The sequence below is a fragment of the Schistocerca cancellata genome, chromosome 2, assembly GCF_023864275.1.
Source record: "Schistocerca cancellata isolate TAMUIC-IGC-003103 chromosome 2, iqSchCanc2.1, whole genome shotgun sequence".
In the NCBI taxonomy this organism is placed as follows: Eukaryota; Metazoa; Arthropoda; class Insecta; order Orthoptera; family Acrididae; genus Schistocerca; species Schistocerca cancellata.
In genome coordinates, this window is record NC_064627.1 from 693,661,503 (window position 1) to 693,685,350 (window position 23,848).

At 41.0% G+C, this 23,848-nt stretch overlaps 1 protein-coding gene across 1 annotated transcript in view; it reads left to right on the plus strand.

Annotated features, from left to right (window-relative positions):
• Positions 1-23,848, plus strand: part of LOC126147884 (phenoloxidase 2-like) — a 244,693-nt gene that overhangs the window by 80,339 nt on the left and 140,506 nt on the right. Inside the window, exons 5-6 of the mRNA XM_049915721.1 lie at positions 5,728-5,951; positions 17,489-17,691. Coding sequence (XP_049771678.1) covers positions 5,728-5,951; positions 17,489-17,691 — 427 coding nt within the window. The remainder of the gene's footprint in view (positions 1-5,727; positions 5,952-17,488; positions 17,692-23,848) is intronic.

Below are 23,848 nucleotides of genomic sequence, written 5' to 3' on the forward strand. Positions count from 1 at the left end.
GCCTCTGTATATGTCTGCTTGTGTCTGTATATGTGTGGATGGATATGTGTGTGTGTGCTAGTGTATACCCGTCCTTTTTTCCCCCTAAGGTAAGTCTTTCCGCTCCCGGGATTGGAATGACTCCTTACCCTCTCCCTTAAAACCCACATCCTTTCGTCTTTCCCTCTCCTTCCCTCTTTCCTGATGAAGCAACCGTTGGTTGCGAAAGCTTGAATTTTGTGTGTATGTTTGTGTTTGTTTGTGTGTCTATCGACGTGCCAGCACTTTCGTTTGGTAAGTCACATCATCTTTGTTTATATATATATAATAGAGGGAAACATTCCACGTGGGAAAAATATATCTAAAAAGAAAGATGATGAGACTTACCAAACAAAAGTGCTGGCAGGTCGATAGACACACAAACAAACACAAACATACACACAAAATTCAAGCTTTCGCAACCAACAATTGCCTCATCAGGAAAGAGGGAAGGAGAGGGAAAGACGAAAGGATGTGGGTTTTAAGGGAGAGGGTAAGGAGTCATTCCAGTCCTGGGAGCAGAAAGACTTACCTTAGGGGGAAAAAAGGACGGGTATACACTCGCACACACACACATATCCATCCACACATACACAGACACAAGCAGACATATTTAAAGACAAAGAGTTTGGGCAGAGATGTCAGTCGAGGCAAAGGTGCAGAGGCAAAGATGTTGTTGAATGACAGGTGAGGTATGAGTGGCGGCAACTTGAAATTAGCGGAGATTGAGGCCTGGTGGATAACGGGAAGAGAGGATATATTGAAGAGCAAGTTCCCATCTCCGGAGTTCAGATAGGTTGGTGTTAGTAGGAAGTATCCAGATAACCCGGACGGTGTAACACTGCACCAAGATGTGCTGGCCGTGCACCAAGGCATGTTTAGCCACAGGGTGATCCTCATTACCAACAAACACTGTCTGCCTGTGTCCATTCATGCGAATGGACAGTTTGTTGCTGGTCATTCCCACATAGAATGCATCACAGTGTAGGCAGGTCAGTTGGTAGATCACATGGGTGCTTTCACACGTGGCTCTGCCTTTGATTGTGTACACCTTCTGGGTTACAGGACTGGAGTAGGTGGTGGTGGGAGGGTGCATGGGACAGGTTTTACAACGGGGGCGGTTACAAGGGTAGGAGCCAGAGGGTAGGGAAGGTGGTTTGGGGATTTCATAGGGATGAACTAAGAGGTTGCGAAGGTTAGGTGGACGGCGGAAAGACACTCTTGGTGGAGTGGGGAGGATTTCATGAAGGATGGATCTCATTTCAGGGCAGGATTTGAGGAAGTCATATCCCTGCTGGAGAGCCACATTCAGAGTCTGATCCAGTTCCGGAAAGTATCCTGTCACAAGTGGGGCACTTTTGTGGTTCTTCTGTGGGAGGTTCTGGGTTTGAGAGGATGAGGAAGTGGCTCTGGTTATTTGTTTCTGTACCAGGTCGGGAGGGTAGTTGCGGGATGCGAAAGCTGTTGTCAGGTTGTTGGTGTAATGCTTCAGGGATTCCGGACTGGAGCAGATTCGTTTGCCACGAAGACCTAGGCTGCAGGGAAGGGACCGTTTGATGTGGAATGGGTGGCAGCTGTTGTAATGGAGGTACTGTTGCTTGTTGGTGGGTTTGATGTGGACGGACGTGTGAAGCTGGCCATTGGACAGGTGAAGGTCAACATCAAGGAAAGTGGCATGGGATTTGGAGTAGGACCAGGTGAAACTGATGGAACCAAAGGAGTTGAGGTTGGAGAGGAAATTCTGGAGTTCTTCTTCACTGTGAGTCCAGATCATGAAGATGTCATCAATAAATCTGTACCAAACTTTGGGTTGGCAGGCTTGGGTAACCAAGAAGGCTTCCTCTAAGCGACCCATGAATAGGTTGGCGTACGAAGGGGCCATCCTGGTACCCATGGCTTTTCCCTTTAATTGTTGGTATGTCTGGTCTTCAAAAGTGAAGAAGTTGTGGGTCAGGATGAAGCTGGCTAAGGTAATGAGGAAAGAGGTTTTAGGTAGGGTGGCAGGTGATCGGCGTGAAAGGAAGTGCTCCATCACAGCGAGGCCCTGGACGTGCGGGATATTTGTGTATAAGGAAGTGGCATCAATGGTTACAAGGATGGTTCCTGGGGGTAACAGATTGGGTAAGGATTCCAGGCGTTCGAGAAAGTGGTTGGTTTCTTTGATGAAGGATGGGAGACTGCATGTAATGGGTTGAAGGTGTTGATCTACGTAGGCAGAGATACGTTCTGTGGGGGCTTGGTAACCAGCTACAATGGGGCGGCCGGGATGATTGGGTTTGTGAATTTTAGGAAGAAGGTAGAAGGTAGGGGTGCGGGGTGTCGGTGGGGTCAGGAGGTTGATGGAGTCAGGTGAAAGGTTTTGTAGGGGGCCTAAGGTTCTGAGGATTCCTTGAAGCTCTGCCTGGACATCAGGAATGGGATTACCTTGGCAAACTTTGTATGTGGTGTTGTCTGAAAGCTGACGCAGTCCCTCAGCCACATACTCTCAACGATCAAGTACCACGGTCGTGGAACCCTTGTCCGCCGGAAGAATGACGATGGACCGGTCAGCCTTCAGATCACGGATAGCCTGGGCTTCAGCAGTGGTGATGTTGGGAGTAGGATTAAGGTTTTTTAAGAAGGATTGAGAGGCAAGGCTGGAAGTCAGAAATTCCTGGAAGGTTTGGAGAGGGTGATTTTGAGGAAGAGGAGGTGGGTCCCACTGTGACGGAGGACGTAACTGTTCCAGGCAGGGTTCAATTTGGATAGTGTCTTGGGGAGTTGGATCATTAGGGGTAGGATTAGGATCATTTTTCTTCGTGGCAAAGTGATACTTCCAGCAGAGAGTATGAGTGTAGGACAGTAAATCTTTGACGAGAGCTGTTTGGTTGAATCTGGGAGTGGGGCTGAAGGTGAGGCCTTTGGATAGGACAGAGGTTTCGGATTGGGAGAGAGGTTTGGAGGAAAGGTTAACTACTGAATTGGGTGTTGTGGTACCAGATTGTGTTGATTGGAATTTTGAGGTTTTGGAGGGAGTGGAGCTGGAAGTGGGAGATTGAGTAGATGGGAGAGACTGGGTTTGTGTGCAATGAGAGGTGGTTGAGGTTTGCTGGAAAGGTTGTGAAGGCTGAGTGAGTTGCCTTTCTGGAGGTGGGAAACCAGGAGATTGGATAGTTTTTTGAGGTGAAGGGTGGCATGCTGTTCTAATTTGCGGTTGGCCTGTAGGAGGATGCTCTGAATAGCCGGTGTGGATGTGGGAGAGGAAAGATTGAGGACTTTTATTATTATATATATAAATAAAACAGAGGGAAACATTCCACATGGGAAAAATAGATCTGAAAACAAAGATGATGTGACTTACCAAACGAAAGTGCTGGCATGTCGATAGACACGCAAACAATCACAAACATACACACAAAATTCAAGCTTTCGCAAACAACAGTTGCTTTGTCAGGAAAGAGGGAAAGAGAGGGAAAGACGAAAGGATGTGGGTTCTAAGGGAGAGGGTAAGGAGCCATTCCAATCCCGGGAGCGGAAAGACATACCTTAGGGGGAAAAAAGGACAGGTATACACTCGCACACACACATATGTCCATCCGCACATACACAGACACAAGCAAATATGTGTGTGTGTGTGTGTTGTTTATTTTCAACAAAGGCCTTGTGGGTGGAAGGCTTATATTGTGACAGCCTTTTTGTTGTGCCTATCTGTGACTCAGCATCTCCGCTATATTGTGAGTAGCAATTTTCTTTTTCATAATATTGTTACTTTTTGTTATATTGTCATTATTATATCCTGGATTTTCCATTATTTATCTATAAATAATGCATAAGTGTGTGTAAAATGGCGAAATCCAGAAAAGAAATTTTTCTATGGGTGAGGGAATAAATAAATATGTAAGTGTAATTCGTCTAACAGTGATTTAAATGTAATGTGTGTTCAGCAGTCTAGCCTCTAATCCTTATATGATGCTAATGTACATAATGCAGTCTCAAATGAAATAAAAACCTACACTAAGTGGAACTGAAAGTGCTACATTATGAACAGCTTGACTAAACCCTACCAAACTTATACTATACTATATCCATGAATATGGCATATGTTGGTTTTATTCTTTTGTAATCTTATTTTCAATACAGAAAAAAGCATTCCTGTAGGTGAAGAATGCTGTGTTTGCGTGGTGTTTACTGGCTGTATGTAAAATTGCCTGGATGTTTTCTGTTAGTGATCACAACACAGCAGGCCAAGAGGATGAACAAATGCAGCTTATCACCACTGTGGTGGTAAGAGTCATATTGCACTACTCTGGGATGGAAGCAAACACCTGCCAAATGTCATCTTGAGGAATTTATTGCCTGGCTGGAATACATGCTATGTTAGTTCCTAAACTGTTAGTTGGAGGATGGTATGAAAGTATACATCTTCATATCATAGCTCCTCCATGGGTGACAAATAAGGTGACCAGGCAGGCTAGTTAAGAATCTTTACACTTGTCAAAGCATTTGTGGTATCAACTGCAATGAGGGCCATTTGATGCCCTGGTCATGAAGTGTGTGGTAATGGGACCTACCATTTTCGCTGCTACTGACAAGCAATCACCCACTCTTCAACAATCATCAAATCAGTTCTTAGCATATCCAAGAGTTTGTCACACCATGAATCCAGGAGAAGGAGAGACTTGAGTATCAACAATCACTGGCTGTTTCCTTTGCCATTAACTGTATGGCTGCAAGAGTATCAATTTTAATTACTGCAAACAGAAATGAGGCCCATTAATGAATACCACAAAGTACCACTCGGTGTCTCAGTTGACTATGGCTCTGTACTCTGTTGTAACAGCTCAGGCTCTTACCTAGCTTCCATTATCTTTTATTTTTCCACAATAGTTTGAAGTAACACTTAGTCTGTTATGTATGTCCAGATTTCAGCTGTTGTCATTCATCCATTCGTCAGAGCCACTTGAACAATCTTATGATCTTCTGATGTAGTCCTTCTGAAAGGATCCATGCCCACTTGTTTTGCCACACTGTTTTCCTGAGTACATCTTATTCTGCTCATTTTGCAGCCATTGCACTATAAAAAACTCTCTTGTGTGATCTATCAGTATGATGCTCCTATTTCCTTCAGTGTGGAAAAAAGTCTTGATGAACTGACACAACATGTATTTCAGGTAGGGAATAAATCACCAAAGATGACATCTGAAATCTGTTTGCTTTCATACCACTGTGAGTATGAGAGTGTATACATATTCATGGGGGTCATACCTCATATTGCTGTCAATGATGAACATCAGTTCTAAATAGATTGAAAGTTAAAATAATTCAATACCCATTATGTTATGGACATCATGAATCTCGATAAAAAAATGAACTGGTGCAGCTTGCTGTAATTCTTTCTGTTTTTATTTCAAGAATAAAAAATTGTATGTTGCTTTAAAAATCTACTCCCATTCTTAAAATGTATAATAACTTGTTTATGCCAGTGTTTCTTCACTACAGAAACATGTTTATACTGTTTCAGTTATATGAGTAGGAACACCCTAGTGTATGATAAATAAGCAGGCACTGTGTATAACATACTTCGCAGTGACTGTTATAAGTGTATTCAAGCAATATGTGGTTGTTGAAATGTACAAGCTGAAAGCAAATGCTTAATAACAAAAAACTGGTGGAACATCGTTGAGACATAATTGGTATTCTAAGAAAGCCTTATGATGTTTATTGTTTTAGGAATGCATGGGAGTGAGGACTTCCTTTCAGCTTCAGTGTTCTGCAGAGAAAAGGTCAATCCATATCTTTACATTTATGCTTTGTCAGTGGCAATGTTACACAGACAAGATACTAAAAACATTACACTACCAACGCTTGTGGAGATTTTTCCTGACAAGTATTTAGCTGGAGGAATTTCTCCTAGAGCGAGACAAGAGGCGAATGCTGTGCCTGATGGTTCTAGGGTATGTAAAACAGTTTTCTTATCTTATCTCTCCTTTGCAGTACAGTTTAAATTTCCCTTTTGGATTTCAGGCATGAGAAATAGACACATGATTGCTCAGAAAGTTGGGAGTACATCCCTCCCCCCCCCTCCCCCTCCCCACATCTCTATCACACACACACACATACACACACACACACACACACACACACACACACACACACAGAGAGAGAGAGAGAGAGAAACAGAAACACACACACACTAACATATACTCCTCCAGCCCCTTTGACATTGGATCTTTATGATGTGGTAGCTTGGGTGTATGGATGTTAGGGTAGAGGGAAGGATTGTGGCAAATGATAGTTAGGATGTGTGGGGCAAGAAGGAGGAGGTAAGTTATTTGAATAATGGAGATGGAAGACTGGTGGATTTCAATGACAAACTGAGGTGTGGACACATGATTGGACTACAACACAATGAGGTGTGTAGGTACAAGGCACAGAAATTCCACCATCATTATACACAAGGACTTGTGAGATTCATGGTGGAGATCAGGCATATTATAGGAATGGGCTATGCAATATCCTGGTCCATCCCATCTACATCCAGTTCTGTAAAATGCTGTAAAGTGCATGACAGAAGGCACTTAGTATTGCTAAACATGTTAGAATTTCTTCCCATTCCAGTAGCATGTGGAGGACAAGCAGAATGAGTGCTTAAACACCTTTGTGCATGTGTAATTAGTCTGACCATGTCTTCACAGATCCTTCTGAAGTGGTGTGCAAGGGGCTGAAGAATATCTCTAGATTCTTCACCCTGGTTCTTGGAAATTCGTAGGTAGGCTTTTATAGGATAGGGAACACCTATCTTCAGTGGCTACCACTTCAGGTTCTTCAGCATTGCTGTGACATTCTCCCATCAAGAAAATAAACCCGTGACCCCTTCTGCGTATACATTCAATATACACTGTAGTCCTATATGGTATTGGTGCTTCACATTTAAGTAATATTCTAAAATGAGAAACACAAGATACTGCATATCTACTGTCATATTTCCTCACAGCATAAATATATGGTACAATATGAAGATACCCTCTGACATGCACTTTTTAATGGGTTTGGAATATGATTCTGATCATATGAGAACCATTTTCTTGAAGTATCTATTATATATGAAATATGAAAGTGGTAAACCTAAAATGATCATAATTTTGTGTTGTTGTTATATATTTCTAAGCAACTGGCAGGCACCATGTGGTGTTGAGAATATTGTGATAAGAGAGATTGTCATGAGAAAGCCCTATGTCAGAAGTGATGCTGGTGATTTGATGGAAGTATTAAATTTTATTTGATTCTATAATTTTTAATTCTATAACTTTTTTAAAACAAATATTAGACAATCATGTTAAGTATACAAGAGATATTCTAGTATCTCCAGTTCTGCATAACTGTACCATTTTCAGCCTGTCATGCAACAGAGGCCACCTGACATTTGATTGGAATACAAACTGTGCTAGGGTCCATCATTTCAAGAGATGTAGTCTACATCTACATCTACATTTATACTCTGCAAGTCACCCAACGGCGTGTGGCAGAGGGCATTGTCATTACCTCCCTTTCCTGTTCCAGTTGCGTATTGTTCACGGGGAGAACGACTGCTGGAAAGCCTTCATGCGCACTCAAATCTCTCTGATTTTACATTTGTGATCTCCTCGGGAGGTATAAATAGGGGGAAGCAATATATTTGATACGTCATCCAGAAATACACCCTCTCGAAACCTGGACAGCAAGCTACACCGTGATGCAGAGCACCTCTCTTGCAGAGACAGATGGAAAAAAGTAAACTACACATTATTTCAAAAGTAATCACCATATCTGTTAATACACTCATCCCATTATGAGACAAGACTGTCACTGCATTCATGGAAAAATGTTTTGTGGTTGCTTACAGAACCATGAAAATTTGGAAATGTTTGTTAAGGTCTCATAGGACCAAACTGCTGAGGTCACCGGTCCCTAAGCCTACACACTGCTTAATCTAACTTTAACTTAACGTCTCTGTAATGCTATCACGCTTACCAAACAACACTGTGACGAAACGCGCCGCTCTTCTTTGGATCTTCTCTATCTCCTCTGTAACCCCCTGGTACGGATCCCACACTGATGAGCAATACTCAAGTATAGGTTGAACGAGTGTTTTGTAAGCCACCTCCTTTGTTGATGGACTACATTTTCTAAGGACTCTCCCAATGAATCTCAACCTGGCATCTGTCTTACCAACAATTAATTTTATATGATCATTCCACTTCAAATCATTCTGTATGCATACTCCCAGATATTTTACAGAAGTAACTGCTACCAGTGCTTGTTCTGTTATCATATAATCATACAATAAAGAATCCTTCTTTCTATGTATTCACAATACATTATATTTGTCTATGTTAAGGGTCAGTCGCCACTCCCTGCACCAAATGCCTATCTGCTGCAGATCTTCCTGCATTTCCCTGCAATTTTCTAACGCTGCAACTTCTCTGTATACTACAGTATCATCCGCAAAAAGCTGCATGGAACTTCTGACACTATCTACTAGGTCATTTATATATATTGTGAAAAGCAATGGTCCCATAACACTCCCCTGTGGCATGCCAGAGGTTACTTTAATGTCTGTAGACGTCTCTCGATTGAGAACAACATGCTGTGTTCTGTTTGCTAAAAACTCTTCAATCCAGCCACACAGTTAGTCTGATATTCCATAGGCTCTTACTTTGTTAATCAGGCGACAGGTCGGAACTGTATCGAATGCCTTCCAGAAGTAAAGGAAAATGGCATCTACCTGGGAGGCTGTATCTAATATTTTCTGGGTCTCATGAACAAATAAAGTGAGTTGGGTCTCACACAATCGCTGTTTCCAGAATCCATGTTGATTCCTGCAGAGTAGATTCTGGATTTCCAGAAATGACATGATATGCGAGCCAAAAGCATGTTCTAAAATTCTACAACAGATCGATGTCAGAGATATAGGCCTATAGTTTTGCACATCTGCTCGACAACCCTTCATGAAACCTGGAACTACCTGTGCTCTTTTCCAATCATTTGGAACCTTCCATTCCTCTAGAGACTTGCGGTACATGGCTGTTAGAAGGGGGGCATACTCTGTGTAGAATCGAATTGGTATCCCGTCAGGTCCAGTGGACTTTCCTCTGTTGAGTGATTTCAGTTGCTTTTCTATTCCTCGGACACTTGTTTCGATGTCAACAATTTTTTCATTTGTGCGAGGATTTAGAGAAAGAACTGCAGTGCGGTCTTCCTCTGTGAAACAGCTTTGGAAAAAGGTGTTTAGTATTTCAGCTTTACATGTGTCATCCTCTGTTTCAATGCCATTATCATCCCAGAGTGTCTGGATATGCTGTTTCGATCCACTTACTGATTTAATGTAAGACCAGAACTTCCTAGGATTTTCTGTCAAGTCGGTACATAGAATTTTACTTTCGAATTCAATGAACGCTTCAGACATGGCCCTCCTTATGCTAACTTTGACATCGTTTAGCTTCTGTTTATCTGAGAGGTTTAAATTTGCTGCGTTTAAATTTGCAGTGAAGCCTCTTTGCTTTTGCAGTTGTTACCTAACTTTGTTGTTGAACCGCAGTGGGTTTTTCCTGTCCCTCACAGTTTTACTCAGCACATACCTGTCTAAAACACATTTTAGGATTGCCTTGAACTTTCTCCATAAACACTCAACATTTTCAGTGTCAGAACAGAAATTTTCGTTTTGATCTGTTAAGTAGTCTGAAATCTGCCTCCTATTACCCTTGCTAAACTGATAAACCTCTCTCCTTTTTTTTTTATTCCTATTTACTTCTATATTCAGGAATGCTGCAATGGCCTTATGATCACTGATTCCCTGTTCTGCACTTACAGAGTCAAAAAGTTTGGGTCTGTTTGTTATCAGTCGGTCCCAGATGTTATCTCCATGAGTCGGTTCTCTGTTCAATTGCTTGAGGTAATTTTCGGATAGTGCACTCAGTATAATGTCACTCGATGCTCTGTCCCTACCACCCATCCTAAACATCTGAGTGTCCTAGTCTATATCTGGTAAATTGAAATCTCCACCTAAGACTGTAACATACATTTATGTGAAATATATTCCAGATTTTCTCTCAGTTGTTCTGCTGCTAATGCTGCTGAGTTGGGAGGTCGGTAAAGGAGCCAATTATTAACCTAGCTCGATTGTTGAGTATAACCTCCACCCACAATAAATCACAGGAACTATCCACTTCCGTTTCACTACAGGATAAACTACTACTAACAGTGACAAACACGTCACCACCGGTTGCATGCAATCTATCCTTTCTAAACACCGTCTGTGCCTTTGTAAAAATTTCAGCAGAATTTATCTCTGGCTTCAGCCAGCTTTCTGTCCCTATAACGATTTCAGCTTTGGTGCTCTCTATCAGCACTTGAAGTTCTGGTACTTTATCAATGCAGCTTCGACAGTTTACAATTACAATACATATTGCTGCTTGGTCAACACATGTCCTGACTTTGCCCCATACCCTTTGAGGCTGTTGCCCTTTCTGTACTTGCCCAAGGCCATCTAACCTAAAAAACTGACCAGTCCACGCCACACATTCCCTGCTACCCATGTAGCCGCCTGCTGTATGTAGTGGACTCCTGACCTATCCAACGGAACCCAAAACCCCACCACCTTATGGTGGAAGTCGAGGAATCTGCAGCCCACACGGTTGCAGAACTGTCTCAGACTCTGATTCAGACCCTCCACTTGGCTCTGAACCAAAGCTGCATATGGTGAGCTCTGCTTTCATCCCGCTAGCAAGACTGGCAGTCTTCACCAAATCAGATAGCCGCCGGAAGCCAGAGAGGATTTCCTCCGATCCATAGCGACACACACATTGGTGCCAACATGAGCAACCACCTGCAGATGGGTGCACCCTGTACCCTTTATGGCATCCGGAAGGACCCTTTTCACATCTGGAATAACTCCCCCCGGTATGCACACGGAGTGCATATTCGTTTTCTTCCCCTCCCTTGCAGCCATATCCCTAAGGGTCCCCATTACACGCCTGATTTTGGAGCTCCCAACTACCAGTAAGCCCACCCTCTGCGACCGCCCAGATCTTGCAGACTGAGGGGCAACCTCTGGAACAGGACAAGCAGCCATGTCTGGCCGACAATCAGAATCAGCTGGAGACAGAGCCTGAAACTGGTTCGTCAGACAAACTGGAGAGGCCTTCCGTTCAGCCCTCCGGAATGTCTTTCGCCCCCTGCCACACCTTGAGACGACCTCCCACTCTACCACGGGTGAGGGGTCAGCCTCAGTGTGGGCAGTATCCCGGGCAGCCACAGCCGTAGTCCAATCGGGGGATGCGTGGGACGAGCTGGCTGTCTCCAACAAACCCCCGCCTAGACCTCCTCAGTGATGCCCATTGGCAACAGCCTCAAGCTATGTGACCGAAGCCAACACTGCCTGAAGCTGGGAGCGAAGGGATGCCAACTTAGCCCGCATCCGAACACAGCAGTCGCAGTCCATTTTTCCTAAAAGATTGAGCCGAAAGGACAATAATGACAGTGTGGTGACAATAGTCCAGAGATGCTATTGAGACAGCCAAGAAGTTCATCATCTGCATTTATTCTTTGTATTTACTGGATGCCAAGGTTTTTGTGTTGTTTCTTCAAGAGAAAATAAATGTACAGTTTTTGTTCAATACAAACTAACAATCTAGTTGTTATGGAATATAGAGAAATGTTATGTTGGTGACCCCTTACTAAGAAAAAGAAGAATGAAGAATACACTTCAAGTCACCAAAAACATAATTATCTTATAATGAAGTCAGAACAACATGAAGGTATGAGGTACTGTCATCTGTTTCACAGATGAACATCTTTACGACATCAACAAGAAGTATGACTACAACATTATGTTTGTTGAAATTTTGGTCTAGGCTATGGTAAGAATGGTTTATAAAAGCTGAGAACATTTTCCAACAACATAATGTGAGCAGAGACAGTGGCAAGTTAAGCTATATTTTTGCCAATATGGATCAAGAGCTAGTGAAAATAGTGCAAGATCTCATCACAAAGCCATTTCTTGAGCAGTCTAATCAAACTTTCAAACACATAGTCAATAAATGCTTGCCAATACTCAAGGAGCAATGCATGCAGCATGGTTTGTCTGACGAACCAATCAGAGTTCGTACTGTGTCAGAATTACTGATGAATTTATATGACTTAGTAGGACATAGCTTATTTTTGGATGAAACATTACATACCTTTTTGGTTAGCTGTCTTTGAACAAATATAAGACTATCACTAGCAGCTCACAATGATCTGTCGCTGTCAGAATTGGTGGAAAAAGCTGACACAGATTTCCAGTTTTCAGCAGCAACACAAGCCCAAAGGAAGTGTGTTACATTTAAGGAGCATCAGACGAAAGATCCCATGAGGACAGCACAGGAGGTCAAAAAGGGGAAGCCATGCATATTAATAAACAAGACAGTAATATTAAAGAGAAGATTGTGTAGCAATGATGCAACTCAAGCAGTTGTGTACACTGAAGGCTGCAAGCAAGATGATGATACAGATGTTCAGAAAAACTTGAGCATCAGTGAGACTTAGTCCTGAAACTCAGGAAGGATGGAATTGCATTTTGGCTGCACTCACTCACCTCAACTTGGGGTTAGGTTTCCTGGAATGTTTCATGTAATCAATAACTAATCACTAGCGGTTTTTCCACTCAAGGTTCCTGCTACCAACGTGAAGGAGTTACAAACAACAACAACAACAGGCAAGGATGAGAACACATTTCAATGAATAATGGTCTGTGAGTGGGCCCACCACCTAGCACCTTGAAATTATGCAGCAGCCAAACAACACTTTGATAGATGGCAGGATGCGGCATTGTACATCATTTGGACAGCCCCTGGGTACTGTCACTACAAACTTCCGGGGTACAAAATAACAGCAGAAAGTATAAGGTCTCTTCCAGATCTTGTACAGGCATTATAAAATATGCACCATACAGAAAAGTGTCAAGAGTGACATAGTTTTTGGGAATAACTTTTTCCAATGTCATTTACCAAATGTCAAAGAGAATCACAAACCCATTTATGCAGTGCAGGCAGGCAAATATACTAATGGTAAACATCCAGTGCCATGGTCACAGAAGATGACAGGAGCTTTGTCCAAGCTTAAGGATTCTTCAGCATTGATATCTCTGTCATGTCATCCTAGTTATACTGCATGATGACCCTACAGCTGACACAGGCCAGCATGCCATTGATTCGTCAATGGAGCAACAGGTAGCAGGTGAGTGGCAGCTGCTGGTTTTCTTTTCAAGGAAGTTCATGCCAGCTTAGACTTTATGGTCAGCCAACAGGGAGCTACTAGCAATGTATGAAGCAGTAAAATATTAGTTTACAGAGGTAGAGGCTAGAGCCTTTGTTATTTATATAGACTACCATACACTTTTCAATTCCTTTAAGAGGATCATCCAAGTGAGCCCCCTGTGTCATATTAGACGTTTGGAACGCGTAGGACAATTTACAGTGTACATACGACATGTTAGTGGTCATAATAACATAGTGGGAGACTGCCCATCATAAGCTTATATGGCAATACAGGATATTTCATAGTCAGCTACTGCTTTGGCACAAAAAGTGGACAAGGAGCTGCAAGGATTAAAGGAAGACAGAGAGTCAGGTTATGAACTGAAAGAAATTCTGCTACATTTCTCTGCAATATTACAGGACCATATTTCACGTTTCACGACTTTTCACTTCCAGGAATTTGTGCCTCAGCCTGCACTTTTATGCAGCATTTCACTTGGCCAATTACAGAGAAGTGTTAACAACTGGAAAAATATTAATTACAGTATCAACAATGTAAAGTTGGACAGCATGTTTTTGCACCTATTGGTAACATCATTATGTCAGCAATAAGATTTACCAATATACATGGGACCTTTACCATCTTCAGAAGGATATAGGTACCTACTGACAATGATCAATCACTCTACAAGATGGCCAGAAGCTATACCAACTATGGTCATCTTGGCTGAGACATGACTAGACTAGAAACTTTTTCAATGTATGGATCACCAATTTGGAGTCCTGTCCACAGTGGAAACTGACTGCACATGTCAGATTGAGAGTGATCTTTTCTCAGAGCTTATGAGATTATGTGGAATCTCCCATCTGCAGACTGTAGGCTACCATCCTGCCAGTAATTGCATAGTAGAAAAACTACAGAGGACTCTTAAAGCTGCACTGATGTTCTGCTAAGAGACATGGACCAAAGCAATGCCGGTAGTGCTACTTGGGTTATGAACTGCTGCAGAAACAGATATTGACCTAGCTCCAAGTCAATTGGTTTTTGGCCAGCAGATTCATATTCCTGCCAACTTAGTAGATCTACAAAATATAATAATACCTTCAGCTTGTATGTTACAAGACTTCTCACATACATTGCCACTTTCAATGCAAAAGCTTCGTCCACAAGTGTCTTTTCATAACGGTACAACATCTGTATTTATTCGTAAGGACCTTCATCAGTGTTCCTATGTATGGTTACAAGCAAATGCATTCAAACCACCATTTTGCCCACCATATGTTGGACCTTACCGGGTCTTGGGGCATAATACTCATAATTTTTTCATAGAGCAGCAAAACAAGGCCACGACAGTATCTGTAGAGAGGCTAAAGCCAGTGTATGTGACACAAGAAGAGAATGGCAGTGCTGCCTGCAGCACATGCAACCACAGACAGTCAGTGTGGTGGAAAGGCATTAACACCAGACAGTACAAAAGTTTTTGAAACTTATGAGATATGCATGAAGAGGAGGAGTACAAGCAGCCAGTTGATCATGCAATTGTGGTGCCTGTAGAGATTAGTAATGGAAGTCATAACTCTGTGCTCCTACACACTAGATGCCTCAGCTGTGAGTCAACCACAACCACGTGGACAGCAACCAAGACCACGGTCACTGATTATGCAAGTGTTGATTACATAATGTGACACCTTGGTCAACGAATGACTGGACTTCATATAGGAGAGTTCTCCCAAACTGGACATCAAATTTATCCTATGTTTTCTTGGTTCCAGGTGCAGCAGGTATCCATAAAAAGATGTGTATGGTCGGGGAAAGGAAATAACAGCAAGGTTCTGCAGAGTGTCACCACACAGTGGTAACTTAATGGCCCACATTCAGAAATATGTATGTGTGTGTGTGTGTGTGTGTGTGTGTGTGTGTAACCCCCCCCCCCCTCCCCTCCCCTGATGTGGTAAGGTATTACAGTGATATGTGGATGGTCAAGAGTTGACAGTAGTCAAGAGATGGTACTGAGGCAGCCAAGTAGATTAGGACTTACATTTACTATTAGTATTTACTGGTTGTAAAGGTTTTAATGTTGTATTTCTCAAGAGAAAATTTTCAGTTTTTGTTTGATATGCACTAGTTATCTAGTAATTACAGAATATAGAGAACTGCTACAACAGTACCAGTATTTACTGCTGCTTCTTGTTGATCTGTTATAGTATCAGTATGACCTCTGCAGTATTAGTTGACAGTTATTTCATGCTCACTTTGAAATGCTTCCAACTCAACTTACAATGGTACAGTAAATTGGAAATGCATCATCAGTACACTTGGAAATTTTTGAATATTTGCTGTCCCTATACATGAAGAGTTTTCAGGGTGATACAATTCACAACAACATTTAAGTACTTGTGTAACACAAGCAAATTACAATAATCAGTGACTACCATATAAATAAGTTCATAGAAAGTGCAAAATTACAATATATTCATGATTCACCACAAAATCGGTTGATGATATTTGTGGAATATGGATACATTCAACATAAAATGGCATTGGTTGGTAAATATGGACAGTCATTCAATGGCAAGAAAAAAATCAAAAGAATTAGCCTCCATTTACAGACAAATATAGCCTTAATTAAATTTAACTCCTGTTACAAGAAATTCTTCAGATAAAAATATATTACTGTATTAAGTTAGCAGTGTTAAATTTTGGACAGAAAACTGTTGCATTTTGCTCCTGTCCTGAAATCAAAACATTAGAGTCCAGATGAGCTAAAAATGGGAAAATATGTGCAAATTTAATGTGATGCATTGTATCTGTCTTGCTACTTGCTTAATTATTCATAGACATATTTGTCTCACTAGTTGCATAATAATTCATAGACATATAGTATCGCACACAGTCTCCATTTCTTTACTTCTCTTTTTCTATTAAAACTGAAATAAACAAATTAGCTCATATTAGTATGAACAAATAGTTTATTTACTCAATTTTTGCTGGTTCCATATTTGTTGCTCTGTAAACTGTCATTTGCATCTCCAGTATCATTTTTCTGATGCAAATATGCTATACTAAACTACCTAAAGTATTTATAATGTAAAAATGCTCAACTTGTGGTGCAATTCAGAGTGACAAAATTTAAATTCTGTGGGTCAATATGTTGCAAACACAAATGTGATTGAAAACCAGGATGAATTTTCACTCTGCTGTGGAATGTACACTGATCAGACTCTTCCTAGTACACTAAAACTGTGTACAGACTGGAACCCAAACCTGGTACTTCCACTAGCAGTTGTTCTACCAATTGAGCTATCCAGGCAGGACTCTCATCCTGCCCTCACAGCTTTTCTTCTTACAATATCTCTTCTCATTCTTTCCAAACTTAATAGACATTTTTGCACATATCTTACAACACTAGAACATCTAAAAGAAAGTGTACTGCAGGGAAATTGCTTAGCCAAAGCTTAGAAGATTGTCTCCAGAGTGAATTTTCATTCTGCAGCAGAGCATGTTCTGATTTGAAACTTCCTTGTAGATTAAAACTGTGTGCTGGATTGAGACTTTAACATGGGACCTTTGTCTTTTGTGGCCAAGTGCTCTGTGTGGCCAAGTGCTCTGCCAACTGAGAAGCCAAGTGTGACATGATCTGGCTTTGCACCCTTACTTCTGTCAGCAAAGGTCCCAGGTCCAAGTCTCAGCCTGTCACACAGTTTTAATCTACCAGGAAGTTTCAGTACTTACAACCCTTTATTTCTTACAGTAATATATTTTTAAACATTAAGAAACTTTCTTCCTTCATTCATCATAGGTGTGGTTAGTTTTGGCCGGCCGGGGTGGCCGAGCGGTTCTAGGCGCTACAGTCTGGAACCGTGCAACCACTACGGTCGCAGGTTCTAATCCTGCCTCGGGCATGGATGTGTGTGCTGTCCTTAGGTTAGTTAGGTTTAAGTAGTTCTACGTTCTAGGGGACTGATGACCTTAGAAGTTAAGTCCCATAGTGCTCAGAGCCATTTTTTTGTGGTTAGTTCTGCTTTTTACTCCATATTAAATTACAGTTTTACACTCACACAATATACAAAAGTAAGCAACTTAAATAGCAGAGCAAAATATTTTAATTAATTACCTCAGACACTTCATGTTGTGTAATCTGTCAGAAGTTTGTATGTGCCATCTAATCCAAACAAAATGTATCTTTAGTACTAATTTTTTGTTTTTGTGTAACTAGGTTCCAATAGAAATTCCAAAGGATTACACTGCTTCAGATCTTGAGCCTGAGCACCGAGTTTCATATTTCCGTGAAGATATTGGCGTGAATCTAAATCACTGGTATTTCCATCTGATATACCCATTTTCTGGACCTCGTAAGATTGTGAATAAAGATCGTCGTGGTGAATTATTCTACTATTTCCATCAACAAATTGTTGCCAGGTTAGGCTGCATCTTCTTTTTTTACAGGCTCCATAATTTGCTGGAAATTTTAAATGTAATAAATTATGTAATGCCATTATTAGCAAAATATCATAATGCTTCAACTTTATCGTGCAATCTAGGGTTTAAAAATGGATAATAGAATCATTCACTTGTGATTTCCAGTTCTTGATTGTGATATTTGACCTTGAGTTGAAGACAATTCAAGGTTTAGTGTCAGCCTTAAAATAACCAGCAGTGATGGTGTGTATAGATGTTAGTCTGGTACAGAATAATTAAAACAAAAACAGTTTTTCTCGAAGTATTGCACTTAATATTTTATAGTAATAATTCTTAATCGATTACACTGTAAAGTACACCTACAGAAGAATGAGTTTCTAAGTGGTTTGGGTCAGGTGATTGATGGTGGGATAAGGAGAGGATCCAAAAGCAAATACATACTGAAATATATTGCATACTATGAATCTCTGGGGTTTACAGAGTGCAATCCGAGAACATCTGACTGGGGAATCTGTACTGGAGACATTATTCTGAAAATATATAGTGCCTCTAGAAAGCAGCAAACCACACATAATACCAGATATAGAAGATACACCAAATCCAAAACTGATAGTAGTGAGATTCTTTGAGGAAAATGTAGGTGTATGTTGAAACAATACGTAATGGCAAATGGAGGAAAACTGCAGTATATAAGAAACTCAGATTTACTGAGATTGAAACTGAAGCTGTATGTGAGACTGTTTAAACAAGACTCAGTATCACACATCGGCATAAGCTTTCAACTGGATATTTTTATCAACTATCACATTCAGCTCTAGAAACAACTTGAAACTTTAGAGAAAACACTAGTTACCAGTATGTCAGATCCTCATTCATGCTGTCATCAGTAGAAGAGACTTTAATATCCTATTAATCAATCAGGATAATTACAGTTTTGTAAATGGTGGATTTGATGAGACATCCTGTGAAACAAACATCTGAAAACTGTTTTGAACAGATAGCTTGGAAGTTCATTCATGTTGGAGATATATTGAATGTAATGGAAACAAACAGACCTGAGTCCCTTGAGGATGTCCACAATGAAATGTATCAGTGACTATGAAGCTGCTGTAGCAATAGTGATTACAAAAATACAAAGGACAAATAAAACAAGTAGAAAGATTTACGTTTCAGCAAACTTAATAAATAGGTGGTAGTGTCACATCCCAATAAGAAACTTGAAACATTTATCTGTGGGCAGCAGCTCATACAGATACTGTGCCTGAAGTCATGTGGTCTTCAGTCACCAAGCGTAGCATCCATCTTGCACACTCCTTCTGGTAGTTCAATCTTTCCTTTAAAATTCTGTGGGTGGTGCCTCAGGAAACCTCAGGAACTAACGTGCAGAGATCATTCAGGGTGATCCGCTGATCTTCATGCATGCTTTGCTCAACCTTCAACACTGTCTCCTCAGAAATTGATGGTCTCCCACACCTTTCTTGAATTTCGGTCCGATCAGCTGCAAACTCTTTACATCACTTACGAGCATTTTTAACATCCATGCATGACTCACCATACACTTCCACCAATTGGCGATGGATTTCAATCGGCGCAGTGCCCTTTGAAGTCAAAAACCGAATAACTGCGCGCAATTTGCACTTGGCGGTAACATCCAATGGGAGCTCCATTCTCAATGGCTGCCAAGCCAAGACTGAGCGCCTCAGCATGGTGTGCACATGTTTACACAAAGTGCATGAAGCACTCTTCATAACAATGTGACCAACTGCCACACAAACAGAGTTCTGCACTTATGAAAAAAAATAGGAGACCTTACTATTGGGATTACACTCGTATGTTGCTCTTTTAAGGTATGTACTGTTCATAGTTTTTTTCAGTCTCCCATTTACAATATGTTTATTTTTTACTTGTCTGGTGTAATGTGCATGAATTTCTGCATTATGACACATAATTTTCTTATCCTTTACAGATAGTATTATTGTTTCAAACACAAGCATAGAATATAACAACGAGAATAATCAGTTACTGATAATATAATGTAAATGGAAAAAAAAAATCTACTCACATAGTTGGACAGGAGAACACAAAGGATTTAACTTTTACATGCTTTTGGAGCCAGTGGCTCCTTCTTCTGGTAGAAGAGTTGAAGCGGAAGGAAGAGCGGTGAAGGAAAAGTGGTACAGTTCAGGAAACACCCAGAACCCTGGGTCAGAGAGGACTTACCAGACTGGATGAGAAGGAAAGACTGATTGTTGGAGATTGCACTGGATGAGATTTGAAAACCTGAGAGCTTAAAGGTGGAAGAACGAGTTAATAAGAGTGAATAGCTAAGTGCGTTGTATGTAACACAGGAGGGAGGGCAGATGGTGAAAAATTGACAAGTCAGAAAATGAAAGATGTAGGAAACTACAATGGAGTGAAGAAAATAATAGCTACTGTGAATAAATGGTGAGGTGGAAGGAATTAATGTTAATTAAGGCCAGGTGGGTGGCGAGAACCAAGGACATGTTGTAGTGTTAGTTCCAACCTGCAAAGTTTTGAGAAACTGGTGTCTGGGGAATGAATCCACATGGCACATATGGTGAAGGAGTCACCGAGATCATGACTGTCATGTTGTACATCATGCTCTGCAACAGGATATTGTGTGTTGCCTGTATACGCCCTCTCCCTATGCCCATTCATCCTGACTGATAACTGGGTGCTAGTTATGCCAGTGTAAAAGGCTGGACAGTGTTTACATAACCACTAGTATATGAAGCATTGTTTCACAGGTGGCTCTCCCTTTCATAGCATATGTTTTGCCAGTTACAGGGCTGGAGCAGGTGGTGGTAGCAGGGTGCATACGGCAAGTCTTGCAGAGGGGTCAGTTACAGGGGTAGGAGCCATAGGGTATGGAGATGGGTGCAGAAGGAGTATAGGGTCTGACAGCAATATTGCATAAATTAGAAGGGTGACAAAAAGCTATCCTAGATGCAGTGGGCAAAATCTCATACAGATTGGATCTCATTTCAGCACATGATTTTAGGAAGTCACGGCCTTGTCAAAGTAGCTGATGCATACATTCAAGACCAGGATAATACCAGGTGACAAGTGGTGTGCTTTGAAGGTGTTTTCTGGAGGGATCAGCAGTATCAGCATTAGATGTGATGGCCCGGGAAATCTGCTTTTGAACTATGCTATTGGGAAAATTACATCCTGTGAAGGCTGAAGTGGGAGTGGTGGTGTGTTGCTGTACAGAGTTTGCATCCAGACAAATACATTTGCCTCAGATGCCAAGGCTGTATGGGAGGGAACATTTGACATGGAAATGATGGCAACTGTCAAACTGTAAGTACTGTTGTCTGTTAGGAGGTTTGATGTTGACAGAAGTGTGTAGCTGGCCTTCGGTGAGGATGAGATCAGCATCAAGGAAAGTAGGTAATGCAATTAATCCACGGAAGGAGAGTGCCTTGGATGAGAGGTTGAGAACACTGTATTGTTGTGACTGGTTCTTGTGATTACGAATTATTACTGGGATGGGAGGCAGTGATGAAGGTTGGGATGTTAAGGAGGTTGGCCAAGCTCAGCTTGTAGAAGAGGAGTTGTGGTTGATGATGTGTCTGTTTGGGGAGCTGCAGAGGGACAGGAAGGGAAACACCACTGTTGAAGTTGTTTAGGAGAAGTTGGGATGGCTTTTTTAGTTGAAGTTGGACATTTTGTTGCAGTCTGAAGTTGGCTTGGTGGATGATACTATCCAAGGAAACATGAGGGGCAGACTTGCACACACATTGACAATTTCTTGCAACCATAATAGTTTGCTATCTATGTGTATACCTAAGAATGTACACTCATCGCAGATTTTCCATAATATATTACTGTCTTGAGAATAAATACAATTTTGCAAATCTCCAACTCTGAAGGAAATTATGTTCCCTTTTTCTTTTTTTTATGTTGACTTAGATGTGATCATTTTCAGGCTTTGACCATGCGATATCTACCAAATTTTTTATCTCTATCCCCAGATTAAACATATCATTTACCACACAAAGGCCTTAAGTGTCATTTGCATACACTGAAATGAATGATAATTTTTAAATGTATTTGGGATGTCATTGATATAGCATATAAAATTGCATGGACCAATTATTGATCCTCGAGTAACACTGAATTTAATATTCTTTACCTTTGATGTGTAACTTTTTAATGTCCCTCCATTATTGTGTGTGATTGCCGTAAACTATCTTCAGTTTTTGAAATAGGATGTAGTAAGATGTAAAAGGTTTTTACTGATGCCATATCTGGCTAATTTTTACAGGAGTACATCAGGATCAATCCTATCCAAATCCTTTGATAGATCAAGGAAACTCCAGCTACTTGCATCCCTTTATTGATTTTGTCAAGAACTTTGAGCATAAACTGCAGTGCTGCTGTCATGGCGCTTGTTCACTCCTAAACCCATGCTGAAAATCTCCAAGGAGTTTGTGCATAATATTATGCTCTAATATATATTTCAGAACTATTTTTACATTTACATCTCTACTCTGCAAATATCCCTAAGTTGCATGGTAGTGGGTACATCCCACTGTACCAGTTATTAGGGTTTCTTCCTGTTCCATCCATGTATGGAGCATGGGAAGACAGATTCTTTGAATGCATCTGTGCATGCAGTAATTATTCAGATCTTATCCTCATGATCCCTATGTGAAGGATACATACTAGACTACTCATTTAAAGCTGGTTATTGAAACTTTGTTAATAGACTTTCTTGGGATAGTTTATAACTCTCTTCAAGAGTCTTCCAGTCTAGTTCCTTCAGTATCTCTGTGACGCTCTCCCAGAGATTAAACAAAACTATGACCATTCATGCTGCCCTTTTCTGTTTATGTTCATTAACCTATGTCAGTCCTATCTGGTATGTGTCCCGCACACTTGAACTTTCAGGTAGTACTTCATTATAAATAACTGCATCGTCTGCAAAAATTCTGATTCTACTTTTAATATAGTCTGCAAGGTCATTAATATGTTACATGAACAGCAGAGGTCCCAACACAATTCCCTGGGACACACCAGAAGTTAGTATCCAAGATAATATGGTGCATCCTCCCTGCCAAAAAGTCCTCAATCCAGTCATAAATTTCACTTGATACTCCATGTGGTGATACTTTTGACAGCAAGCGTAGGTGTGGAACTGAGTCAAATGCTTTTTGGAAATCAAGAAATACAGCACATACGCCAGCAACGGTGGTCGTGCGGTTCTAGGCGCTGCAGTCCAGAACCGCGGGACTGCTACGGTCACAGGTTCGAATCCTGCCTCGGGCATGGATGTATGTAATGTCCTTAGGTTAGTTAGGTTTAAGTAGTTCTAAGTTCTAGGGGACTGATGACCTAAGATGTTAAGTCCCATAGTGCTCAGAGCCATTTGAACCATTTGAACCATCACATACATGATGGACTTGATCTGAAGCTTTCAGTCTGTCATGAGAGAAAAGTGCGAGTTGGGTTTCACATGATTGATGTTTTTGAAATCCATGCTGGTTGGCATTGAGGAGGTCATTCTGTTCAAGTACCTTATTGTGTTTGAGCTCAGAATATCTTCTAAAATTGTACAACAAATTGATGTCAAGGATACTGGAAGCTAGTTTTGTGGATCACTTCTACTACCCTTCTTGTAGACGGGTGTGACCTGTGCCTTTTTCCAAGACGTGCACATGTTTTTTTGTTTGAGGGATCTATTATAAATTATAGTTAGAGGAGGTGTAACTCAGTTGCAGATTTATGTTAGAAGAGGGGGTAACTCAGGCACAAATTCAGTATAGAAACTGACAGGGATACCTTTAGGTGCCAGAGCTTCACTCAATTTTAATGATTTCATCTATTTGTCGACACCACTGACACTAGTACTTATTTCATTCATCTTTTCAGTTATACAGGGATTAAATTGGTGCAATTCTCCTGGGTTTTCCTTTGTAAAGGAACATTTGAAAATGGACTTCAGCATTTTAGTTTTTGCTTTCCTACTGTCAATTTCAGTCCTTGTCTTATCCACTGTGGACTGGAGTAAGACTGTTGATAGTTTTAATAAATATGGGCAATCCAATATCCATATTTATAAAAATATCTTTATCGGCCCTTGATGTATGAAAAGAATATACCAGTCTATTGAAGGAAAAAAATATAGATG